General features: G+C 32.6%; 3 protein-coding genes across 4 annotated transcripts; all 3 read right to left on the bottom strand.

Annotated features, from left to right (window-relative positions):
• Positions 1–933: 933 nt before the first annotated feature.
• On the bottom strand, positions 934–9,505 carry LOC132726166 (uncharacterized protein PF3D7_1120000-like). Its single transcript, XM_060711435.1, has 9 exons — positions 9,186–9,505; positions 4,986–5,199; positions 4,156–4,349; positions 3,899–3,922; positions 3,531–3,635; positions 2,650–2,845; positions 2,406–2,486; positions 2,009–2,116; positions 934–1,483 (listed from the first exon to the last, which is right to left on the bottom strand). Exons 1-9 carry the CDS (start codon positions 9,227–9,229, stop codon positions 947–949), a joined length of 1,503 nt encoding a protein of 500 aa, XP_060567418.1. The 5' UTR covers positions 9,230–9,505; the 3' UTR covers positions 934–946.
• Positions 9,506–12,011: 2,506 nt separating this feature from the next.
• LOC132726168 (uncharacterized) lies at positions 12,012–15,433 on the bottom strand. 2 transcript variants are annotated; one of them, XM_060711436.1, is made up of 7 exons: positions 15,278–15,433; positions 14,706–14,888; positions 14,127–14,219; positions 13,704–13,899; positions 13,307–13,387; positions 12,695–12,808; positions 12,012–12,396 (listed from the first exon to the last, which is right to left on the bottom strand). In XM_060711436.1, exons 2-7 carry the CDS (start codon positions 14,870–14,872, stop codon positions 12,112–12,114), a joined length of 936 nt encoding a protein of 311 aa, XP_060567419.1. In that variant the 5' UTR covers positions 14,873–14,888; positions 15,278–15,433; the 3' UTR covers positions 12,012–12,111. The 2 variants fall into 2 exon arrangements, with proteins under 2 accessions (XP_060567419.1, XP_060567420.1); XM_060711437.1 differs by having other exon boundaries at positions 14,706–14,911; positions 15,278–15,429.
• A 2,983-nt stretch (positions 15,434–18,416) lies between these two features.
• On the bottom strand, positions 18,417–22,079 carry LOC132726169 (uncharacterized; the record flags this gene model as incomplete). Its single annotated transcript, XM_060711438.1, is given in 4 exon segments — positions 18,417–18,898; positions 19,263–19,370; positions 19,633–19,713; positions 21,890–22,079. Coding segments are annotated over 4 exon segments (655 nt in total), but the record flags the coding sequence as incomplete, so codon positions are not given.
• Positions 22,080–22,340: the final 261 nt, after the last annotated feature.

A 22,340-nucleotide genomic window follows, 5' to 3' on the forward strand; every position in this document is an offset into this window, starting at 1 on the left:
ATGACTTAAGATATTGACGACAAATATTTTGGTTATATAGGACGAATATTATTCTTTCTTTGCATATTTACAATATAACATTATCCCGGTTATTTATGTTAGATACATGGTCAAATTACTTTTCCCATCACTTATTTTATTCCCTAAAGTCATCAAAAATAACATAAAGTAATACATTTGCTAAATATATGCTATTTATACCATACAATGAAGAGAAAGGAAGACTCTAATAGTGTATATTTGTTGAATTATTTTATTCCAGTACATTTTACTTCTATAAAAAATGCAATTTATCACTCTATATTTTAATCGATTGCTATTTTTTGTAATAAGGGGCTGAGGCATACATTTCTTGAAACATTTATTGTTATAGAAAGAATGAAATCTTATGACTATAACAATAATCAATTATACATATATTTATGAAATTAGACAACAGTTTATGTAACAATTTTTTATAGATTCTACTTATAAAACAATATGCATATAGAGAAAAATACATATATAGAAATTACAAGGAATAATACAATTAATTATGTTAGACGGTATACGTTAGAATATAAGTTATATTAAGCAGGTATGAATATCACTTTAAGACATAATTTAAACAAGCTCTTTATAATTATATACACATTATATACATAGCAAATTACCGGCATACACATATTTGTAAGTTATATATAAGTTAAGTAAATAAGTTAACATAAAAGTGTATCTTGAAAAATAGTATCAAATTCCTGGAGAACAATGAAATGCGTTTAAATACACTGTAATCTTTGTACTTCAATTTTAGCTGTAGGCCTCTAAACAAAATTGATCAACTTATAGTTACACTTCTAGTATTATTAAAAGGCTGCATCGTTTACACACGTTATCTTCATTTTTATTGCTTACAATTGACTTGATAACAAATGCACGCCTGAATTTCCTACATGATGGACAAATGTTAAATTTCTGTTGAATGGGTGGGATACCTTTGTCTGTGGCCATAGTCATTTGGTGCATTTGTTCTCGGCGCATACATCGTTTTAGATTTGTTGTAGTTATGTTGGTTACGATTGTCCGGTCTCTGGTGCGATTGATGGTCACGATAGTGATATTGTTCTGTTTGTTGGTTTGAGAAATGTCTGTGGGTGTTTGTGCCTGTTTGGGTGTTGTATCCATCTTTCCTTGTATCAACCGAAATAGGACGATCAGGTACTTCACGAGGCTGATTACCACATCTTCCTTGAGCAACACCTTTGGAAAGAAGAGGCCCGCCCTTATGAAGAAACATTGCAGGCCATACCACAAAGTCAACAAATTCTCCGCGTTTTGTATAATCTTTTAATACGTTGGTTTCAAATTTGTCTGTAAATTGTGCATCAAGCTTCAATGGGGGATCTTGCACAGCGCACAACCATGCAATCTCTACGCATGCTGTAACATAGTCCTGCACGTCTTTTGACTGATGTTTGGCCAGCGGCAGTCTTGGTCGCACAGCCTATAATAATATCAATTTGATCAAACTCTAATAGAAAAGATGAATACAGAATCCCTAAAGAAAGCCCAACATGGCAAAATTGAAAATGTTGCAGGCTCGGTTTGATTGAGCCTGTTCATGGACGGTACTGGAAAGTGCAAGTTACCGTCCACGCCCCCTAGCACCGGCTTAAGCAGAATTCAACATTTAAACATGAAATAGTAAAATCTTGAATTTAGAAACATATAATCTCTAATAGAGATTTAGTTTTAGTTAGTTTTATTGCTCGTTATTAAATATATACTTAAATGAAACAACAATATCATACATGTTTATTACATGTTTGTGAATTCGAAATTGCAAGTATTACTAAGCTAAAGTAAGTCACTGTGTTTCATTAATTTCCTTAATGTTGAGAGTGTTGCATTGAAGGCATATGTTTCAATAACTGTTTTAAATTCTGACATAAAAGAATGATGTTCAAATATAATCATTTTATGGCAAGTCGGATAAAGAAGAGAGATACTACTTATGAATTCATTATACCTTTTCAACATCACGTATAACAAATGGGGCACGATTCTTTCGGAATTCTTTTATTTCTTGTTTAAACTGGTCTGATAAGACAACTTGGTAATTCGATATTTCAGCCACCTTAAACAAAAAAAATATTACATAAGTAATAATAGTTGATATGCTACCAAAATATGTGAATAAATTTCATTATTGGTCAATTAAATTATGATTTGAAGTATGATGTATTCGTTGTTCATAAATGAAAGGTAAATTATGTTCAAATCCTGAGACGAGAAACATTATCATGATAATTATTTAAGAAAGTTTTATAAAGGATAGAAACGTTTTATTGGCTTTTTTTCGGGCTAAAGAAACTGAGGTTAAAAAAATATCGAAAAAGGTTAACATAATTTAATTATATTGATACCTCTGTCGGTAGTTCAATAGCTTTTTGGACCCTTTCGAAGAAATGTCTGCTCGAAAGATCCTGACAAGTAGTATATGCTGTCTGCAAAACGCATGGTTACATCATATATTAATAATTCATACATAAATTGCGATAAAAAGATATAGATCTATGTTTTTCAAAAAGCAGAAATTAATATGAGTATAATTTATTTTCAAATATTTAACATATCTTAGTACATAATATAATATATAATTTTGTTTACCATTAAAATCTTTAATAATGTTTGAATCACTTGTTTCTCTTCCATTTGATGTTCTAAAATGTCAAACGCATCTGTCCATTGGTTATCATACAGCTCGGACAATTTCTCGGCCACTTTTGTAGGTCGGTTCTGATCACTGAGATCCGTTATGTTCGGATTATTATCACGTAATTTAGATGAAGCAGCTTTACTTAACCTGTCCAAAACATGATAACAATTAAAATTTCACCACATAGTATAAATCAGTTTGCATCTGTAATACAATGTATATTTAATGCAAAAAATAAGTAATTTCAAGAACAAAACACTGCCACATTAGACATGCACTTTTAACACTGCTTTAAGCTATATGAAATTATTGTAAATCATTAAAACATGTGTTATACATTATGTTTCAAACAAAAATGAAATGTTTGGCACTTGTGATAAATCAAATATTCATATAGATTGGTAATTGATAATGTTAATAATCTTTAGTTGTACCATTAGCTTCTATACCTTGAATGAATATATTGTTTTCTTTACTTATATTAATTTTATCATAAGTATTTATTTGTATTATTTTATCTCTATTGAAAATGATAGTAGCGTATAATTTTAATTGTAAGTTCCAATTTATTTTTATAAATTTATTTTGTTATGTTTTTTTTTGTGTATTAGAAGGGGTACGCTTAAATCTAAGAACAAAAACATTAACTACAATTTAGTGTTTTGTAACATTTCACAATATAAGCGCCATTTAAAATGTAACTTTTTTGTGAACGAAATACTTTCCGATAAGAAAAGTGGAATGCCAAAAAATCAAAGCACAATTTGCATGACAAACTGATAATTTTCAAGCAAATTTCTAAAATTTATTTCGATCACATAATATAAATCACCTTTGCAGGGCATCATCTTTTAAGCGTACTTCTTCACGGAATCTCTGTTCCAGTTTGTCATGCCGTCTTTGGAGATCGTCCAGCGTTTCAGTGAGTTGCATTATGCTAAAATACATATAATTTTTAGTTTAGCGATATGTAATTGAAAACAATAAATAAACATGAATTGAAGTGATATGTAAATATTACAGAATAATGATACTAATTGAATAGCTGAATGTCTGAAAAATGCAAATTGTTTCTGTTTTTGTTTGTTTTTGTTTTTTGTTGTTGTTGTTGTCTGTTGTTTTATGGTATTATAATTTTCATATATTGTTTTATATATTTAATACAAAACAAACACAATTTATTCAGATATGGCATCTTACTTCTGCTGAGAGCTCCGCTCGGTTCTGAAAAGCAAACAAGAAAAAAAATTTAGTATCAATGATTATCGGTACTTGGTTATTGGTTGTACCTTTTATAATTCCCTTAATAAATCTTGAATGCATTTATATATAACTTTATTCTCTCATTTTATTTTGATACTGCTCTTGGAAATGTTAAAAAGGTATCTGATTTTCAAATTATGTTTTAAAATAATTTCTTTAGCTTTTCATAGAAATGTCTCTCAACTTAACCTCACCTCTTTAATTTCAATTCAAGGTCTTGAATTTTCGTTTCTTTTGAAAGACATCGAAAACATTCCGTAGCTGCGCCGCTCGTGAAGGTATCAGACAGATCTTTTCGGTTCTTCTTTTTCGGGGCATTTAATGATGCTGATCTTTCGTATTCATTTCTGCTGTTAAAGCCTTTATCATCATTGTCTTCATTTACAATCTGAATTTATTGGAAATATTTTTGATACGTTCATATGTAATCAGTTCGAAATTATTGTTTTGATGTATCATGGTTTAAACTTCGTATGTATTTGAAGGGAACCCCGCCTAAAAGATAAAAGTTGAATGACTTATATAGATCAGCTGGGATGCTTAAATAGAATTATATGCCAATAATAATTAAGACATATTCTTTGAAATCAATTGAAAATCGAATTTTTGTGCCATTCTTTGCGCGATTTGAATGAAAAGCTTTGCAACTTCTTTAGGCAATTTTTCACAATTATTATGATTATTCTGGAAAAACGGAGTGAGAGCATGTTCTTAACTTGAGCACACAAATTATTGGTCTTGACGTACATGACAACCCTCAGTGAAATCCCTTTAGGTATTAATGTTTTAAACGTAAATGCAATACGATAAACTATCACATGCACTTACATGAAAGTGTTACAAGATCTATACAAAGAGAAGCGATTTGTAAATGCTACATTTACAGGCAGTTGAGAAAAATGTTTGTTTTTCTTTTTGTATAGAAAACAGATCATGGATCATTTGCAGTGTTTAATTTTGTGGCGAAACTAAAATTGTCACAAGCTATCATAATATTATAATATGTATAATGTTTAATACATACATAACTGATCTCCCCCAGTTCTTCTCTAATTTCACGCAGTCCTTCATCATAATTTCCCATGCATTTTTGTAGTTGTTTGCTGCCTTTACTTTTATTTCTCTTTCTGTGGATGTTTTTTTGCTCCTTTGAGAGATTTTTCGAGGCTTCATATATAAGTTTAGCACGTATACGTATGTCATCTACATCAAGATCGTATTTCTTCTGAAAGGCGACGCTAAAAAGATAAATAATATTCAGTGGTGTTAAAATAGTAACATTGTACATTTTAAGCATGGACCTTTTAAATAAATCGTTAAAACTAAGATGACAAACATTACATATCTTCAAAAGGAATTATATAATTCTTGTTGCAAATAAAAACGAAAAAGAAACTTTCTTTGTACTCTCTGATTTGGATGATGATTTTCTTTACCTAGAGGTTCAATTCATTTAGAATTTGAAACTCCGCGAACTGGTTAACTGCCGTGATCGTTACCGTGACGTAACCGGTACGCGTCTTCATGCGTTTTGTTTAGGGATGCACAAAGTAAGACGACAAAAGAAATTTCATTTCTAATAAAACATACAGCTACATATATTGGTCAGAATCTTTTATATGTTAAAGTGATATTATGCTCATATTTTCGATGTCAAGTTGAGTTGAATTAGTAATATGATTAAAAAAATTGGCTATTATAATAGGGATAGGTCAATAATAACGGAAACGTCCTGATGCCAATTCATAATGTTCTATAAAAAAAATAAACTCCCACGTAGGAGATAAAAAACTAATTAGGAGATTGTAACTCCAACGTAGGACTTTTAAACTCCTACATAGGACTTTGTAAGTCCTACGTAGGACATTATAACTCCTACGTAGGGCTTTATAAATCCTACGTAGGACTTTGACACTCCTACGTAGGACTTTATAACTCCTATGTAGGAGATAAAAACGCCTAATTAGGAGTTTATAACTCCAACGTAGGACTTTATAACTCCTACGTAGGGCTTTATAAGTCCTACGTAGGACTTTGTAACTCCTACGTAGGACTTTTTAACTCCCATGTAGGAGATAAAAAAGCCTAATTAGGAGTTTATAACTCCTACGTAGGACTTTATAACTCCTACGTAGGACTTTATAACTCCTATGTAGGAGACAAAAAAACCTAATTAGGAGTTTGTTACTCCTACGTAGGACAGCGAAGGAACAAAACACTTAATCCCCCTCCCCCCCGGGCCGAAATTTCAAATCTTTAATATAGAGGACATTTCACCTTTGGTTCATACAGAATTTATTTAAGTTTTATTGTGTAGGAAGCTATAAGCTTATAGATACACTTTCGAATCTGTTCCTGGAACCAACCAGTACGTACTTAGCAATGAGTGTTAAGTTTCTTGCTCAAGGCAACAACGGCTTGCGCCAAACGGGGTTTGAACCCATGTGGCTAGCGATCATTAGGCTACTAGTCACACGGCCATGCCGCCACACTTCACCTTTTAATAAAGTGTCTCAGGTTTCTAGAGTGTACAGTGTCTTAGGGGGAGGTGTCTCTAAGCATTGGCGATGTATCCCGAAACATTTCTTTACAACTATTCGAAAAATACTTACTCGACAACAAGCATATATATCAAAATTTTAAAATGCTTTAACGATAACGTTATCCATACGAACTAACTGAACAAAACGAGCAGTTTATCCATCTTCGGCTGTTTCAAATGATAAAATCCTTATAGGAGGCAGGGGGAATAGTGAAGTGTTTTGTTCCTGCTCCGTAAAGTTTAAGAAGATAACGGTTTGCGGAGCATTATGCATGCATATGTTTAATAATGAATTACATTGTATATCCTTCTTTCTGAGTTTAACCCATACATTTTGTGTACATGTGTATAATATATAAGTAGACGTACATAACACAGAATCATCGTTTAATATATGCAGAAAATGACAAAATCATTTCTGGCAACAGACTAAAGGTATTTACTTAAGCGGCTTGCCACAATTACAACTTGACACATATGAGCCGCGCCATGACAAAACTAACATAGAAGGTTATGGATCCAGACCAGCCTGCGCATCAGCGCAGTCTGATCAGGATCCATGCTTTTCGCTATCAGTTTCTCTACTTGTAATTGGGTTTGTAAGCGAACAGCATGGATCCTGATCAGACTGCGCGGATGCGCAGGCTGGTCTGGATCAATGCTGGTCGCAAATGCACTATGTTGGTTTTGTCATGGCGCGGCTCATATTATTTTTTATCCTACATAATATGCTGTCTTAAGTTATACTCTAGCATACATGTCTGTCGAACTCTGTGCTTTCGGTACTTTGATATACGCAGGAGTCCTACGCAGGAGTTTTAAAGTCCTACGTAAGAGTTACAAAGTCCTACGTAGGACTTATAAAGTCCTACGTAGGAGTATTTAAGTCCCACGTAGGACTTACAAAGTCCAACGAAGGAGTTTAAAAGTCCTGCGTAGGAGTTACAAACTCCTAATTAGGCTTTTTTTATCTCCTACGTAGAAATTTTAGAGTCCTACATAGGAGTTAGAAAATCCTACGTAGGACTAATAAAGTCCTACGTAGGAGTTATAAAGTCCTACGTAGAGGTTTTAAAGTCCTACGTAGGAGTTATAAACTCCTCATTACGCTTTTTTATCTCCTACGTATACGTAGGAGTTACACAGTCCTACGTAGGAGTTATAAAGTCCTACGTAGGAGTTACACAGTCCTACGTAGGAGTTACACAGTCCTACATAGGAGTTATAAAGTCCTAAGTAGGAGTTATAAAGTCTTATGTAGGACTTACAAAGTCCTACGTAGGAGTTTAAAAGTCCTACGTTGGAGTTACAAACTCCTAATTAGGCTTTTTATCTCCTACGTAGGAGTTTATTTTTTATAGTACATTATGAATTGGCACCAGGATACAGAAGCGTCCTGGTGCCAATTTAACATTTTCTATAAAAAATAACTCCTTTATAAGTCCTACGTAGGAGATAAAAAAGCCTAATTAGTGTTTTACTATAAAATAATTGCTAAGAAATTTGAGTCTTTTATTTGAATTACGTTTTTCCTATAGCACCATCGTTTAGATAATATAAATGTGTACTAAAGATTATTTCAATGCCTTCACTGTAAATAAAGCAAACGACAGATAAACAAACTGGTATTCAGGGTCATTCAATTTTATTCTGATTACCAATCAAACTAAAGTTACTTACGTTATTGATAAAAAATATCTTCTTTCTCTAACGTTAACGTACTAAGTATGGTTGTGCTTTTTGACGGCATTCATATCAGATATGAACTATATAAGAATTGTGACTAATAATATACAAACATCAGGAAACAAAGTGATCCCTCGGAAGCATTAAACACAACAAAATTACAAGATAATTGCAAACTCGGTTTAATTGAGTCTGTACATGAGGGATAATGAATATGTGCAACATCCCTCACGCCCCCTAGCATCGGCTGAGCGGTACTCAATTCTCAACACTTAATAGTGCTGGTATCAATGATCCCGAAGGACCAGAAAAATATAACGACACTGAAGTGAAGTACGGGGCAACTTTTTACAGCTGCCACACAGCACTTGACACCTATAAAGTATAAAAAGACAATATCCGCTAAGAATAATCTCCGGACTGGTGATGTATCTGATATAAAGAATATGATCGATGAATATTACACTCCATGTCCGTTTATTCATTCATTCATTCATTAAATAATTCATTAATTCATTTAATTATTAAATTATTCATTTCATCCTATATAGTAGACACATCACATTTGCAGAAAATCTAATCAACGCATTTAAATCTTCTCAACATGCAAGAAAAGTAACATACATACACTTTCTTTATCTTTACAGGTAACATAAATTAATGTTCGCCAGGTACAAATACAACCTTTATCAATATAAATCAGATATGAAACGTATCATTTAGTATTCGTAAATGGATAAATTAAACTTTAAACTAAAATTAAGTTACTTTTAACCTTCCTCCACACAAATTTATGCCTGTTTAAGACTGTATTCTATTTGACTGAAAATAATTCTGAAATTGTTTAAAAATATATCAAACGTACTTCTGCAATGGATACTCTTATTCGTATCTACTTTCGTTTTAAAACAGTAATAATTTACTTGTATTATAATTAATAAAGAGAACTTGAACGCTAGAAAGGAAAAATCTAATTTAATAAATTAATTAGCATACCTGCTGGATGCCTGATCATCTCTACTATAGCCATATTTCCACATAATGTCCTGTTTTAAATTTAAACAGTGGAATAAATGTTTCCCAACCAGGAAGGTTTAATATAAGTAAGGGAAACAACTACATTGATAGCTACTCAGGTAGTAAATCACCTTGTACTTTGAATATTTGATTCGGTGGTATAAGAAGTTAACTATATGAATTGTCGTTATAAAGGTATCGTTTATTGAAATTTAAGACATTAAACCGGGGTACAGCATGATAAACACAATGTATTTCCATGTGTGCTAAAATAAATTATACTACTGCATAAGTAAGCAGTGGTCAGGTGTGGATGGTGGCTGATTTGTACCATTCGTATTTCCGCCTCACGACATAGCCTAATTATCAATGGCGTAGCGCGGAGAGAAAACACGCGGGGCGCGGGGCGAGATTTAAGAAATACAACGCTGGGCGAAATGTCATGAATAAAACATCACGCATGCCCCCGCTAATTAGCGTGTTTTCGCCCCGCGACCAAGCAAAGCGAGAAGTCCAGAATTAACAAGTTTAACTGTCGGGGCAAAGCGTAAACGCTTACTAGCCCACGCTGTTTTATTTCTTATTTCTCCGCGGGGCGAAGTTTTTTATATTAAAATTCGCCCTGTGCTCACGATAATTAGCGTGTTTTCCTTCCTCCATGCCCTGCCCCCCCCCCCCCATTCTAATTTGTTAATTTTCGACTTTTTGCTTTTCGGGGTCGCAGGGCGAAAACACAAATGGTACAAATCAGCCATAATAATATTCAGAACCTCGTTATTGTTTATTTTGTCTGGGATTTTATATTGTAGAGATAGGGAACGTGTTTTGATCGTTTTTTTTTTTTTGTTTGTTTTGTTTTTGATTTTGCCTGTGATACAAAAAAGAACATCGAAACACACGGCAATGTCATTTATACTCGGAGGCTACATCAGATACTCTCATATTTCGATGCTCTTTCTGTAGTTGTTTCGATATGTATGTAACGGACATACCTGAAAGCTAAAAACTGAATTGTGGATACACTTTCGTTTTAATGATTCTCATTTATCCAGGGAAATGGCAAAATTAAGAAAGGTTTTTAATTCGTTCGACAAAAACTTCTGAGTTACACCAGAGGAAGAAAATCCCCTTGTCGATATAATAATTTGCAACTGTTATATTTATCATTATAAAGTTACCGTTTAAAACGCAATTGGTTTGGTTAAAGTTAAAAATTGAGAAATACTTTATTTAACAGAATTAATCAGTGTTGCTTTTATAGCACAGATACTATTAGTTTCACTTCATTAGCATGTTACCTAATGATTTTGGTCGGATGGTATCTAAATGAGTTTGATGTCAATACCTTGTGCTCATAGTTACTCAAGTATAAAACTTTGAAGTACTATAATGTAGAGAAATAAAGAATCCATAAAGAACAGCAAAATTGAAATGCTTTATGTTTAATTTGATTGAGGCTATTTATGGACGGTAGATATAGAGGTAGTGTATTTACCGTTCACGTCCCCTAGCACCGGCTTAAGCAGAATTCATTTTTTACGCATGAAAATTGTGAAATTTTTGAACTAAGAAACATCTGCAGATGTGTTCATATGGCACTTATTATGAGACATTTATTGTGACAACCGTGTCATTTCATACAAAAGGTGTATAGTTCCGAATTAAAAAAAAAAGCGTATGCCCTAAATGAGAAAATAATTAACGGAACTAAACTAAATGGAATCTTTGAAAAAAACAGAGGTTACGAAGATAAAATGGAATTTTGAAAGAGGAACAGAGGTTGAGGAGAAGCCTGCATAATACAGATCAAACGTCAAAATACAAATTTAAAAACATATCTTAAGGGAGATTTAACAGTATTCAAGTTGGAATATTGGCACCAACCATCAATTGAAAGGCCTAAATAGGAAGATCGAAAAACACTTAAATTGAAACCTTAAAAGTCGGTCAACACGAAATATGTACAGGCTCGTTTTAAATAAATTAAATAAGTTCATTGGCGGCAGTGGTAAATGCAAAATTCCTTCCACGTCCCCTAGCACCGGCTGAAGCAGAACATATTTTAATACATGTACATGAGAAATGCTCTTCACAATATCTGCACTTAAACATCGGTATGCAAAACGTTTAAGGGATAGATTGCAAGGACAATATGTTTGGATACAATAATGATGTAAAAAGTCTAGAAAAAGGGTGATCCCTAGTAGACAGTGGTAAAACAAAATGTCTTGTATACTAGGTTTAATTGAGTCTTTTTATGAGAGAAAGTGTTTAGTGCAACATTTCTCACGCACCGCAGCACCGGTTTAAGCTGGCGGTATTCATTCACCAACACTAACATGCTGAAACCAATGCCCCCCCCCCAAAAAAAAAAAAAACAACAAAAAAACAAACAAACAAAACAAACAAACAAAAACAGAAAATATAACAACACTGACGTTTTCGTTGTACATTGTTGAAGTATTCGTTATTCAGCACAAAACACTATTTTACGTTCTAGAGATCATTTGATAAAGGTCATGAGATCAACCTAAACTAGAGTCTAAATTTCTAAAATGTAAACATTATATTTGTACCATTCGTAGTTCTTATAAATCATGCAAATATGCAAAATGTAAAGCATATTTTATAAGTTGTTATACTTATTTTCTTAATTACGTGTTGTTTTATTATAATTTGTAAGATGAATATAATTATGTAATCGGCAATTGTTCAATCTTTTGTCGGATTGTTGTGAACTTAAATTCATTTATTTATCAATTCATTATTTTTGTTATTCATTCGCTTGTTCGTTCTTCTTTGTCCGTTCGTTCGTTCGTTAACACAAAGAACAAAATATATTCATGGAATGTCAACATAAATGGCATACATGTATCTAATTAAAACAAACTGACGATCTTTAAAGTTATCGATATCGATGGTGTTGAACACATCCTTGAGCAACCCCTTTCACTAACAGAGGACCTCCTTCATGAAGAATAAGAGCTGGCCAGACAACGTAATCGATATTAGGTCCACGCTTTGTGTATTCCCTGAATATTCTAGAATCAAACTTTGAAGATGACGACGTTGATAATACAAGAGGAGGGTCTTGTACCACCATTAACCACGTGATCTCAACACAGCTTGAGATATATCTATCGACTCCTGCACTCATTTTGGAATGTGTGTTAAGTTTTCCTTTTATTGCCTGTTTCGTAGAAAAAGGAAAATGCATTGGTGGTAACATGAATGGTTTGAAATATTTTAAATATTTCATATAAAGAAATGCAACTTCTATAATTTTTTATGGTAACTATGATTATATATAGAGTTTCAGATAAATCAATATGATGTGAAGTATCAAGACGTAGCAGTTTAAAATCAAACAAAGATCAAACAAAACAGAATTTGATCAGTATGTACACAGACCCAAATAAATTTTCATTATTCTGTTACAATATAAAACTAAAACTTAATAAATTTAACTAGGGTTTTGTTAAACATACCTTTTCGATATCATTGACTACATGCACAGCACGAAATTTTCTGAATTCCTTAATTTGTTGTTTCAAATAATCAGGAAGGACTGATCCCGATTTCAACTGCCCAGACCCTGCGAACTAAAATGTTTAGTGTTAAAGCAAATTTCATTCGCTTGGAGGGAACACTGTTGAAATAATATTGCGAATTTCTCACTTAAATAGTTAACAATATCATGTGATGCCACCGCATGCATTTATTCGGCGAGAGCAGGATCCCAAGCAGAACCATCGACCTTTCATAGCCAAGCTCGATAGCTTCCTCATATACAAGGATTAAAATATATCTAGTGGAGTTATCTGCAGCGATAAGGGAAAGGAAAGTGGTGTAACCGTAGACTCACCCAATTAGAAATACCGTTTACTACTTTCATCAATTAATTTGCTATGTGCCAATCCGACCTGTCATGTACTAAATGAAGGGACACCGTAAGTACCATTATATTTTGTTCCTCTAGTCAAAGGATTTCTTTTTATTTTGCATTAACATATACATTTTCTCCATTCAGCAGCGTTAATCTAATAATTTGTATGAAATGGATCTTAAATATTTTTGTTATGCACAATGTAAAAACATACCTGTAGTGGACATTCTATACATCTTTGAACTTTCTCAAAGTAATTATCAGAGGAAATTGCTTTACATTCTGCGTAGGATTTCTGTTGAAAATAATGTATATAAGAGACATGACTTCTTACAAATAACATTTTCTAAATCTACACTGTATACACTTAAAATAATTTAATATTTTATTATTAAATGCTATGCCGAAAAGGAAATATCGTTCGGAAACGTAAATTAAGTGAACGATAATTGAGGTTGGCAAGATTGAAGAAAACAGTTTGCCAAATGCTAGCATCGTTAGCCAACACTGTTCAAATTATCCATATATTTATGTTTAATTACAGTATGTTCAATCAAGAAAAAGTTTTATAAGATATTTACTTCTATTTAAAAGAACATTGGATACTTAACCATTAAGATGTCCCTTAGAAAGTGGATTATATCTCTTTCGTTCATGCCTTTTTCCAGATCACCGAAAGCGTCTGTCCATTGGTTGTCATATAACTCTGACAACTTTTCGGCTATTTTTGTAGGTCTGTTTGCATCACTAAGATCAGCGATGTTTGGATTGTTATTCCGTAATTTGCTCGAAGCGATGGCACTCAATCTTGCATAACATAAAATAATAAAGGTATGAGTTAATGACTATGTCATAAGACTATGACAGTTTTGAATCAAATGACAATAAGGAACGAAGCTTTTAGTCCACTTTAACCAAGCAACCAACAAATCGACTAGAAACTTATACGTTTCAATGCATTGAAAGAAGACGCATCATGTTTTCAAAACAGGGCTATTTTTAGGTTGATGTATGTACATGTTTATAATGAATACCTTCGTAAGGCGTCATCCTTAGCATTCTTTTCTATTAGATATTTATGTTTCATGTCTTCATAATCTTCAATACACACGCACGATTCCTTTAAACTAAAATATAAAAATTAAGTTTAATCAAAATTATATAGGCTGTAGGGACCAAAAATTAAAGGGCCCTCTGTTGTTACTCTTACAATGGAGATCCTCATAAAATATAAGCTGATTTAGTCATATTTACATGTACACATATGAATGACCTACAAAGGGCCAGTGGTTCCCATATTATAAGCTGAAGACAGAAAAACAGGTCAAATGCCAAATCATGATAGTAAACCTTATAACAGTAAGGTAAACCTGTAAAATAGAGTGACTTGAGTGGTTCTTAAGCCGACAGGAAAATATGTTTACATATTTATTTAATGCAGATTTAACACTTTGAACATATAATTTTTGAAAGTTTGGAAGTTATCTTTATTCAGTCATTTTTTCAATATATATCACCACTGAAATAAGAATGAATTGTTTCTACTTTTAAACAACACTACCTGTTATACAAGTGATGTTTAAATTATCAGTTATAAATCTCGTGACACCAACCGTTTTATTTCCGAATGCAAATGATGTATTTCCAAATCTTTTTCATACATTGAGCCTCCGATACCACTACTGCCATCTTCGAGCTTTCTTTTCTTAGTGGGAGGGGGTCCACTGTCGCTATTTGTGATGTATTGAAATCCTGGAAAACTATGGATCATGTTCCCCATTTTTAACTTGGCAATGCTGTATAACACCGGAATGAATAGCTGTTAAGCAACAGATTAAAGGGTAGTGTATACAGTTATATAAATATATAGCGTTTGTCAACGTGTGTACCATACCAACTGTATATATATACAGTTGTTTAAAATGGTCATAATCGTTACGAGTTCAATGAATACATGCATATTCAAATTACAAATACATTTATTCACAAACCTTCGTGTAACGTGAAAGTAATATACATTTGTATTTAATAGTACAAACTTCGTTAAAATATACGTTAATTGTATATCAGTAAATAAACCCGGTAGTATTATACAAACCTATATCGATATCGAAACTAAGGCTATTAAATCAAAATATACAAAAATGAAATAGTTCAAATCAACATAATAAATACCCGCTTTTACCTTTTATGATACACTCTATATTTACACTATGTGGAAAATATACATTTCACACACGTTTAATCTCGTCATTTCCACGAAAAAGGTAAAAGATTCTCGTTCTCAATTCAACTCTAAACTTTCGAAACCAGGATGTTATTTTGATTAGTACGTTAAAGGGAGACAACAATAATAAAAACACTGTTTCTAATCTACATAGTTATGCTTTTGGATATGATTTTTGTTTTGATAATACATGTATTTCAAAATGCATTTATATCTCATCATGCATTGAATCTTTATAAAGCCAAAATTGAATACTTGAGAGAATGATTAGAGAATGGTTAGAGAATGATAAGCTGAAACTTATGCCAATTTGAGATTCGATTTTCACAATATTACTTTTTTATATCAGACAACTTTATCAACAGGTGGGTTTTGAAATTTTGCATGTACATGTATTTGTAAAACAATCAAAAAGTCTTACTCTGACTCCAAGATAATTTTACACCGGGTCTAAAATTGTCATTCGGTTTAACTTATCATTAGCAACGGAAATTAATCATGATTTTTAAACGAACTTTTAACCTTTTACCCCATGAACATGTTGTGAAAAATGGCCGTTTACATTGAAAAACCTCCTGTTACAAGTTCAAACTGCTATGAAACTATGAAGAATGCTTCAGTATTGATGAAACTTGGCACAAATGTTGACTAGACCATAGCCTCTGTAACAGCATGCTCAATCGTAAATTTCCTGATACCATGACATCGGAGGACGTCTTAAAAGTGCCCAAAATCACTATTTTGTATTGTTATTTTCCATCAAAACTTTCAAAGTGCTGCAACTTCTCAATGAATCTTTTTAACAACATTTCTCAAACGAAAAACAGTGTTTGGGGTCTAAATAAGTCATTTTTTCACTGTTTGAGGCATCAAAAAAGGGGGGCAAAACGCCGTCAAAACACGTCAAAATGAGGGGAAAAATAAGAGCCCGACAAACCTGCACATGTTTGGCCAGGCTCTAATACTGTCGGCTGGCTAACTTCAAATTTTCACCTTGTAATTCCAGAAATGATAATGAACGGTTCTAAAGCATGTCTCTAGAGATTTAGCCGGTTGTAGTAAGAAGGCTCTATGCAAAAATACAAAAAAGTAGTTTGTGCGTTCTCAGTTTATTGAAATGATACTTAACAATAATTTGAACATTTATTTTCAATATACTAAAAACAATCAACTTACTTGGGCATTGATGATGGTAACAATGAATCATCTCCGTCTCTGTAAAATGTTAATGAAGTTAAAAAAGGGTCGTTTCCATCGAATATTGGCGAACCTGTATGTGGCCGGTGTTACTATTGGTCAAAGTTGGACAATATTTTTTTCAAACACGTAATATATTAAGTTTTATACAAGTATGTAAACTCTTGAAGTGTCTCAGTGAAATAGAATTTTTTTTCTCATTTCTGCAAACAAAAGAAATCTTAAAAGTCCGTGTGTCCGTTTCGAGATGTTCTTGTTTGTAGAATGATTTAATTTGTTGTTATAGTGATAAAGTTAGTTGGAATGTTTAACTAAAGCTACTCGTATCGTACTTCACGAACTCGCCGATGATTGGTGCTCTTGTTAGCCATTTTAAATATGAGGCCAGCACCTGTTCTTCTGACCTCATTAATAAATATGGATTTAGATTGACAAGTATTAATTGATATAAAATAAAAAGAAATTACTTTTGAAATTCGTCTTTTAATTATGATATTTATTCCCTGATTTCCTTGTTCAGAACCGCAATTATGTGGAAAAAAGACTTTGCATAGTCACATATTTAGATCTTTTTTGGGTTTTGCGGCAAGCCGAATGCAACACTAGTACTAGTATTTTATCATCATTGATCATGTTAACAAACACTATTAACAAGCGTCACTAATGTTAATCTACAACATAACTGAGTATTTAATCGTCGCAAAACCACGGAGATTTTACTCTTTGAAAGCGGTTATATACTTTCTTCTTGTTGTCTTAACCCTTTACCTCATATATACGCAAAACAACGCACTTTCGACCCCCCCCCCCCCCCTTTTTAGGCCTCAAATAGTGAAAAATGTCCTATTTGGGCCCCAAACACATGTTTTCGTCTGAGAAATGTTGCGAAAAAAAATGAGCACTTTTTCGGCGCCGCCCCCAATCCAAAAGATACATCAGGGGGTTGTCAGAAGGGGGATGTGCCCCCTTCTGTTAGGGGGTTTGAAGGGGGCGGAGTCCCCCACTTCGCCAAGAAAATTTTGGACTTGTGAGAGGCTAAAAATGACCCCAGGTCGATCATAATGTAACGCGTAACCAACACTGAAAAGCCTTTGACTCTATCTCAATCCATTGAGAAGTTGCAGCACTTTGAAATAAATTTTGATGGAAAAACTCGAGGCAAAATAGTGATTTTTGGCAATTTTGAGATGTCCCCTCGTTGCCATTGTAACAAGAATTTTAAGACTGAGCATGTCGTTACAAAGGCAATGTTCCAGTCATCATTTGTGCCAAGTTTGATTAGTATTGAAGCATTTTTCATAGTTTCATAGCAGTTTGAACTTGTAACAGGAGGCTTTTCAGTGAAAACGGCCATTTTTCACAATATGCTCATGGGGGAAAGGGTTAAACTGAATGAAGAACTTTAACATTTATATAAGATTAAATTAAGTATGTCTTGTAAAATTAATATTTGATATACAAACATCTTGAAAAATAACGAAATGTCAACTCAATAAGGTTAATAATCAAGTCAAATTTATTTTAAAGATTACATTTTTTTCAAATATAGAACAAACGAAACATGATTAAAATGAACATAAATGATAATCCTGCTTAGCAAGTTATTAAAGTAAAGTAATCATAAAAATCAAAAGTAAAATTAGCAGTATTTTTGTTAGAACTTGACTATATTAATACTTTGTTTTACGCATTTTAAAGTGGAAAACACAATGGATTATACCACATTATGAAAGCTACCATTTAACGGTAAGAAAAAAACATCTCTTTCTTAATATTCAGCTAAATTCAGAAACAAAACATTACTAAAAATATTTGCGCAAAAACATACAAATTAGATTCGATTACATAAATGAAAAGAGTTTTCAAATAAACATTGTGAATATTGCTTCATATTAATTATTTTATACTCAACTGATTACTTAATATATATTGCTTACTTATGTGAAAAGATTTTTATTATATACAACATACACATACAATGCAAAATAGTTGAGGTATTAAAAATTGTTTATAATTGGTCATTGCATCCTTTGCCAAAAGTCTTTTGATATAACAGGGCCTCCTACTTGTACAGAAAGGAGCGGATCAGATATTTATTATCTTCATCTACGACTGCTTTTTGCAACCCTGTGCTACGCCTTTTGATAAGAGAGGACCGCCTTCGTGAAGCAACAAGGCTGGCCAAACCACATAGTCTACATACTTCCCCCGCTTGGTATAGTCCTTGTACAAATTGGTATCAAATTGTTGTTGAGCGGTTGTTGATAGGATCAGTGGTGGATTCTGTACAACCATTAACCAGCACAACTCGACACACTTGCGTTTATACGCCTGTACTTCTTCCTTACTGTCATACTTGGATTGTACTTTGTCTAATACTTCCTAAAACGCAAAATATTTTTCTTAATTTTCTGAGAAAATCTGTCACACGTTTTACATTTATTCAGATAATTCCAAAGTCATACTACTCAAATGATACACGAAAATCAACAACACTATTTACAGATATTCGAATACATATAGAATCAAGTTCAAAAATGATACAAAAACTTTTCTTGGTACAGCACTTAATGCTTTTAAAGTTATTAGAGGGTATGACCGACCCCCACACACAACTCTTCCCTACACACTTAGATAATCGTTGTTGTTCAACATATACACAAGTTTGGTATTCCAAAAATAATTGCCTTGTCATTTCTTTACCTTTTTAATATTTACAAGTTATCAACCTAAATAAACTTATCACCTTTATAACATCGTTGATGACGTATGGTGCACGTGACTTCCGGAACTCTTTGATTTGCTGAATCAACTCGTCTGGAAGTGCACATTGTGTGCTTACCGAAGGTACCCTCTGAAATGGTGTATATACATAATACATGTACATATCGTCGACGGGATAGGAGATTTACTTCTTGACTATACAACAATTTCAAAAGGTGTCCCACTTACCAGAAAGACAGACTATTATTAAACCCAAATGTTGCTTATTTGTATGTTTATACATTTTGTAACACTTTTATAATTACAAGTGAAAGTAGAATATGATTATGAAGGTTTCAAACAATTCTATCCCCAATATCAACTTTCAAATAATAATATTCCTAAGACGTTACCTGTACTGGGAGTTCAATGCAGTGTTGCACTTTTTCAAGATAATTTTCGGAGGAAAGTTCTTGGCATATTTTAAATGATTCCTGTAATAGAGATGATTTTTTTGATCCAACTCAAATTGCTTTTCTTATTTGAATACGATAAATAATACAGTTCATATTTAGAATGTGCATTACTAATTGTCTTTATCAAAGTAATCTACGGAATGATTTACATATCATTATTTAAAACAAGCGTTGAGTTAAAGACACACTGTGCCTCAGACACATTTTCTTATTTTAGTACAGGCAGACATACGTTTTATGACGTTTATATCATAGTTGAATGGTTCAGCATGCCCTAGAAATACATTCCATTGTTGTTTCTTAAAGATTTTCAATTCTAGTGACCTTAGATGACTTCCAAAATGTTACTCTTTTGCCTATAACCCGATCCATCTTTCACACTAATTTATTTTTGACAATAAGTACTATTATAGTGATTTTATATTTTGCATGGGAGTCAAAATATTAAAAGTGTACACTAAGTGTGCTACTTTCATGACAAATAATTTCTCACTATTGTCAAATTGTAGCAAAAGCAAACGAAAGGTCAGATAATTGGCCAATGAGGAACTTAAGATGCTTTTGAAATATAAAACAAGAGCTGTCTGTAGGACAGCACGCTCGACTATTATTAGTGCTTGATAGTAAAAGAGCCTTGATAATGTTAATTTTTTTAAGTTCACAAAAGGGCAAATTTTTTTTTATAAATTCATGTTATAGGCCTTACAGAGAGTCTAATTATACAGTATTGGCTTGACTATTCGGAAGGTAATGTCACAAGGGTGTTTTATTGAGTATAATAATACTAATTACCTATCAGATTACATAAATTTGACAGACAAGGTACAAAGGCTTGTTATTAAGAAGTAAATCACTGCTTTATTATTATGAATGCATAAAATTGTCCCAAAAAAGGCACAAACCCTTCAGTAGTTATTGAGATAGCAGCTTACAAACAAAACTTTACCATGAATTTCTAAGTTGAAAAAGGGGAGAAAAATCAGCCTAAATGCAAGATAGAATTTTGGATCTTTGTCAGTGACCTACAATTATGACCCTAAATGCATATGTGAAGTTTTAAATAAATATCTGTAATAGTTATTGAGATATGTAAAACTTGCATGTAAACATTAACCAAGATACTTAGTAGAAAAGGGGATATGAATCAGCCTTAATGCAAGATAGAGTTATGGAACTTGGTCAGTGACATACAATTATGACCCTCCAATTAGACCCTAAGTGCATGTGTAAAGTTTCAAGTAAATATCTTTGAAGACCTATAACCTCAACCAAAATTTCTAAGTTTCAAAGGGGCAAATAATTCTGCAAATATTGCAGGCAGAGTTATGCAATTTTGCAAACTGATGTACATTGTTACTATAAAAAAGTATTTTACATTTCAATTGAATATCTCAAGCAATAATTGAGATATTTGACTTTACAAAAAAACTTTAACCAAAATTTCTAAGTTCCAAAGGGGCATAATTCTGTCAATATTGTAGGCAGAGTTATCCAACTTGTCAATCTGATGTACCTTGTTACTATAAATAAGTATTGTAAGTTTCAATTGAATATCTCAAGCAATAATTGAGATATTTGACTTCACAAAAAACTTTAACCAAAATTTGTAAGTTAAAAAGGGGCATAATTCTGTCAATATTGTAGGCAGAGTTATCCAACTTGTCAATCTGATGTACCTTGTTACTATAAATAAGTATTGTAAGTTTCAATTGAATATCTCAAGTAATAATTGAGATATTTGACTTTACAAAAAACTTTAACCAAAATTTCTAAGTTAAAAAGGGGTATAATTCTGTCAATATTGTAGGCAGAGTTATCCAACTTGTCAATCTGATGTACCTTGTTACTATAAATAAGTATTGTAAGTTTCAATTGAATATCTCAAGTAATAATTGAGATATTTGACTTTACAAAAAACTTTAACCAACGCAGACGCCGACGCGGACGCTGACGCTGACGCCGACGCCGGGGCGACTACAATAGCTCTCATATTCTTCGAATAGTCGAGCTAATAAAACCTTTCTGTGGCATAATGTACCTTTAACATTATAAAGTATAAAAAAAATATGTGAACACTAAATATAACCTAAAACAATTTTTCTAATAAATGACTTTATATAATTCTTAAAATATATGATCTTGCAGAGAAATTTGTGTAATACGTCTTGCTCTTAGATATATATAATTATCATACCATCAAAGTAATAAGAAGGAAATCTATGGTTTCCTTTTCACCAAGTTCATCCTGAAGTACATCAAAAGCATCTGTCCACTCGTTATCATACAGTTCAGAAAAGTTTTCAGCCACCTTTGTTGGTCTGTTCTGATCACTTAAATCAGCAATATTCGCGTTGTTGTCCCGCAGTCTGCTCGATGCTATGGCACTAAGTCTTAAATATATAGATATTGAATTAACCAGCCTGACACAATGTGAATAGCTTAATAGCTCAACATTTGATATAAATCCTTTCAGACATGGGTCATAGACATTTGTCATTCCTTAAAACTAGCACCATGATAAAATTATTTTCGTATGATAAGTCTCATGACTAAATGAAAAAGTTAGTTAAGATATTTTTTCCCCTTACACGTAATTTAAATCCCCCCATTAGGGTATAAATTTGAATTTTATGATAAGGGAAATT

The sequence above is a fragment of the Ruditapes philippinarum genome, unplaced genomic scaffold (assembly GCF_026571515.1).
Source record: "Ruditapes philippinarum isolate M1 unplaced genomic scaffold, ASM2657151v2 ctg2011_1_1_1_1, whole genome shotgun sequence".
In the NCBI taxonomy this organism is placed as follows: Eukaryota; Metazoa; Mollusca; class Bivalvia; order Venerida; family Veneridae; genus Ruditapes; species Ruditapes philippinarum.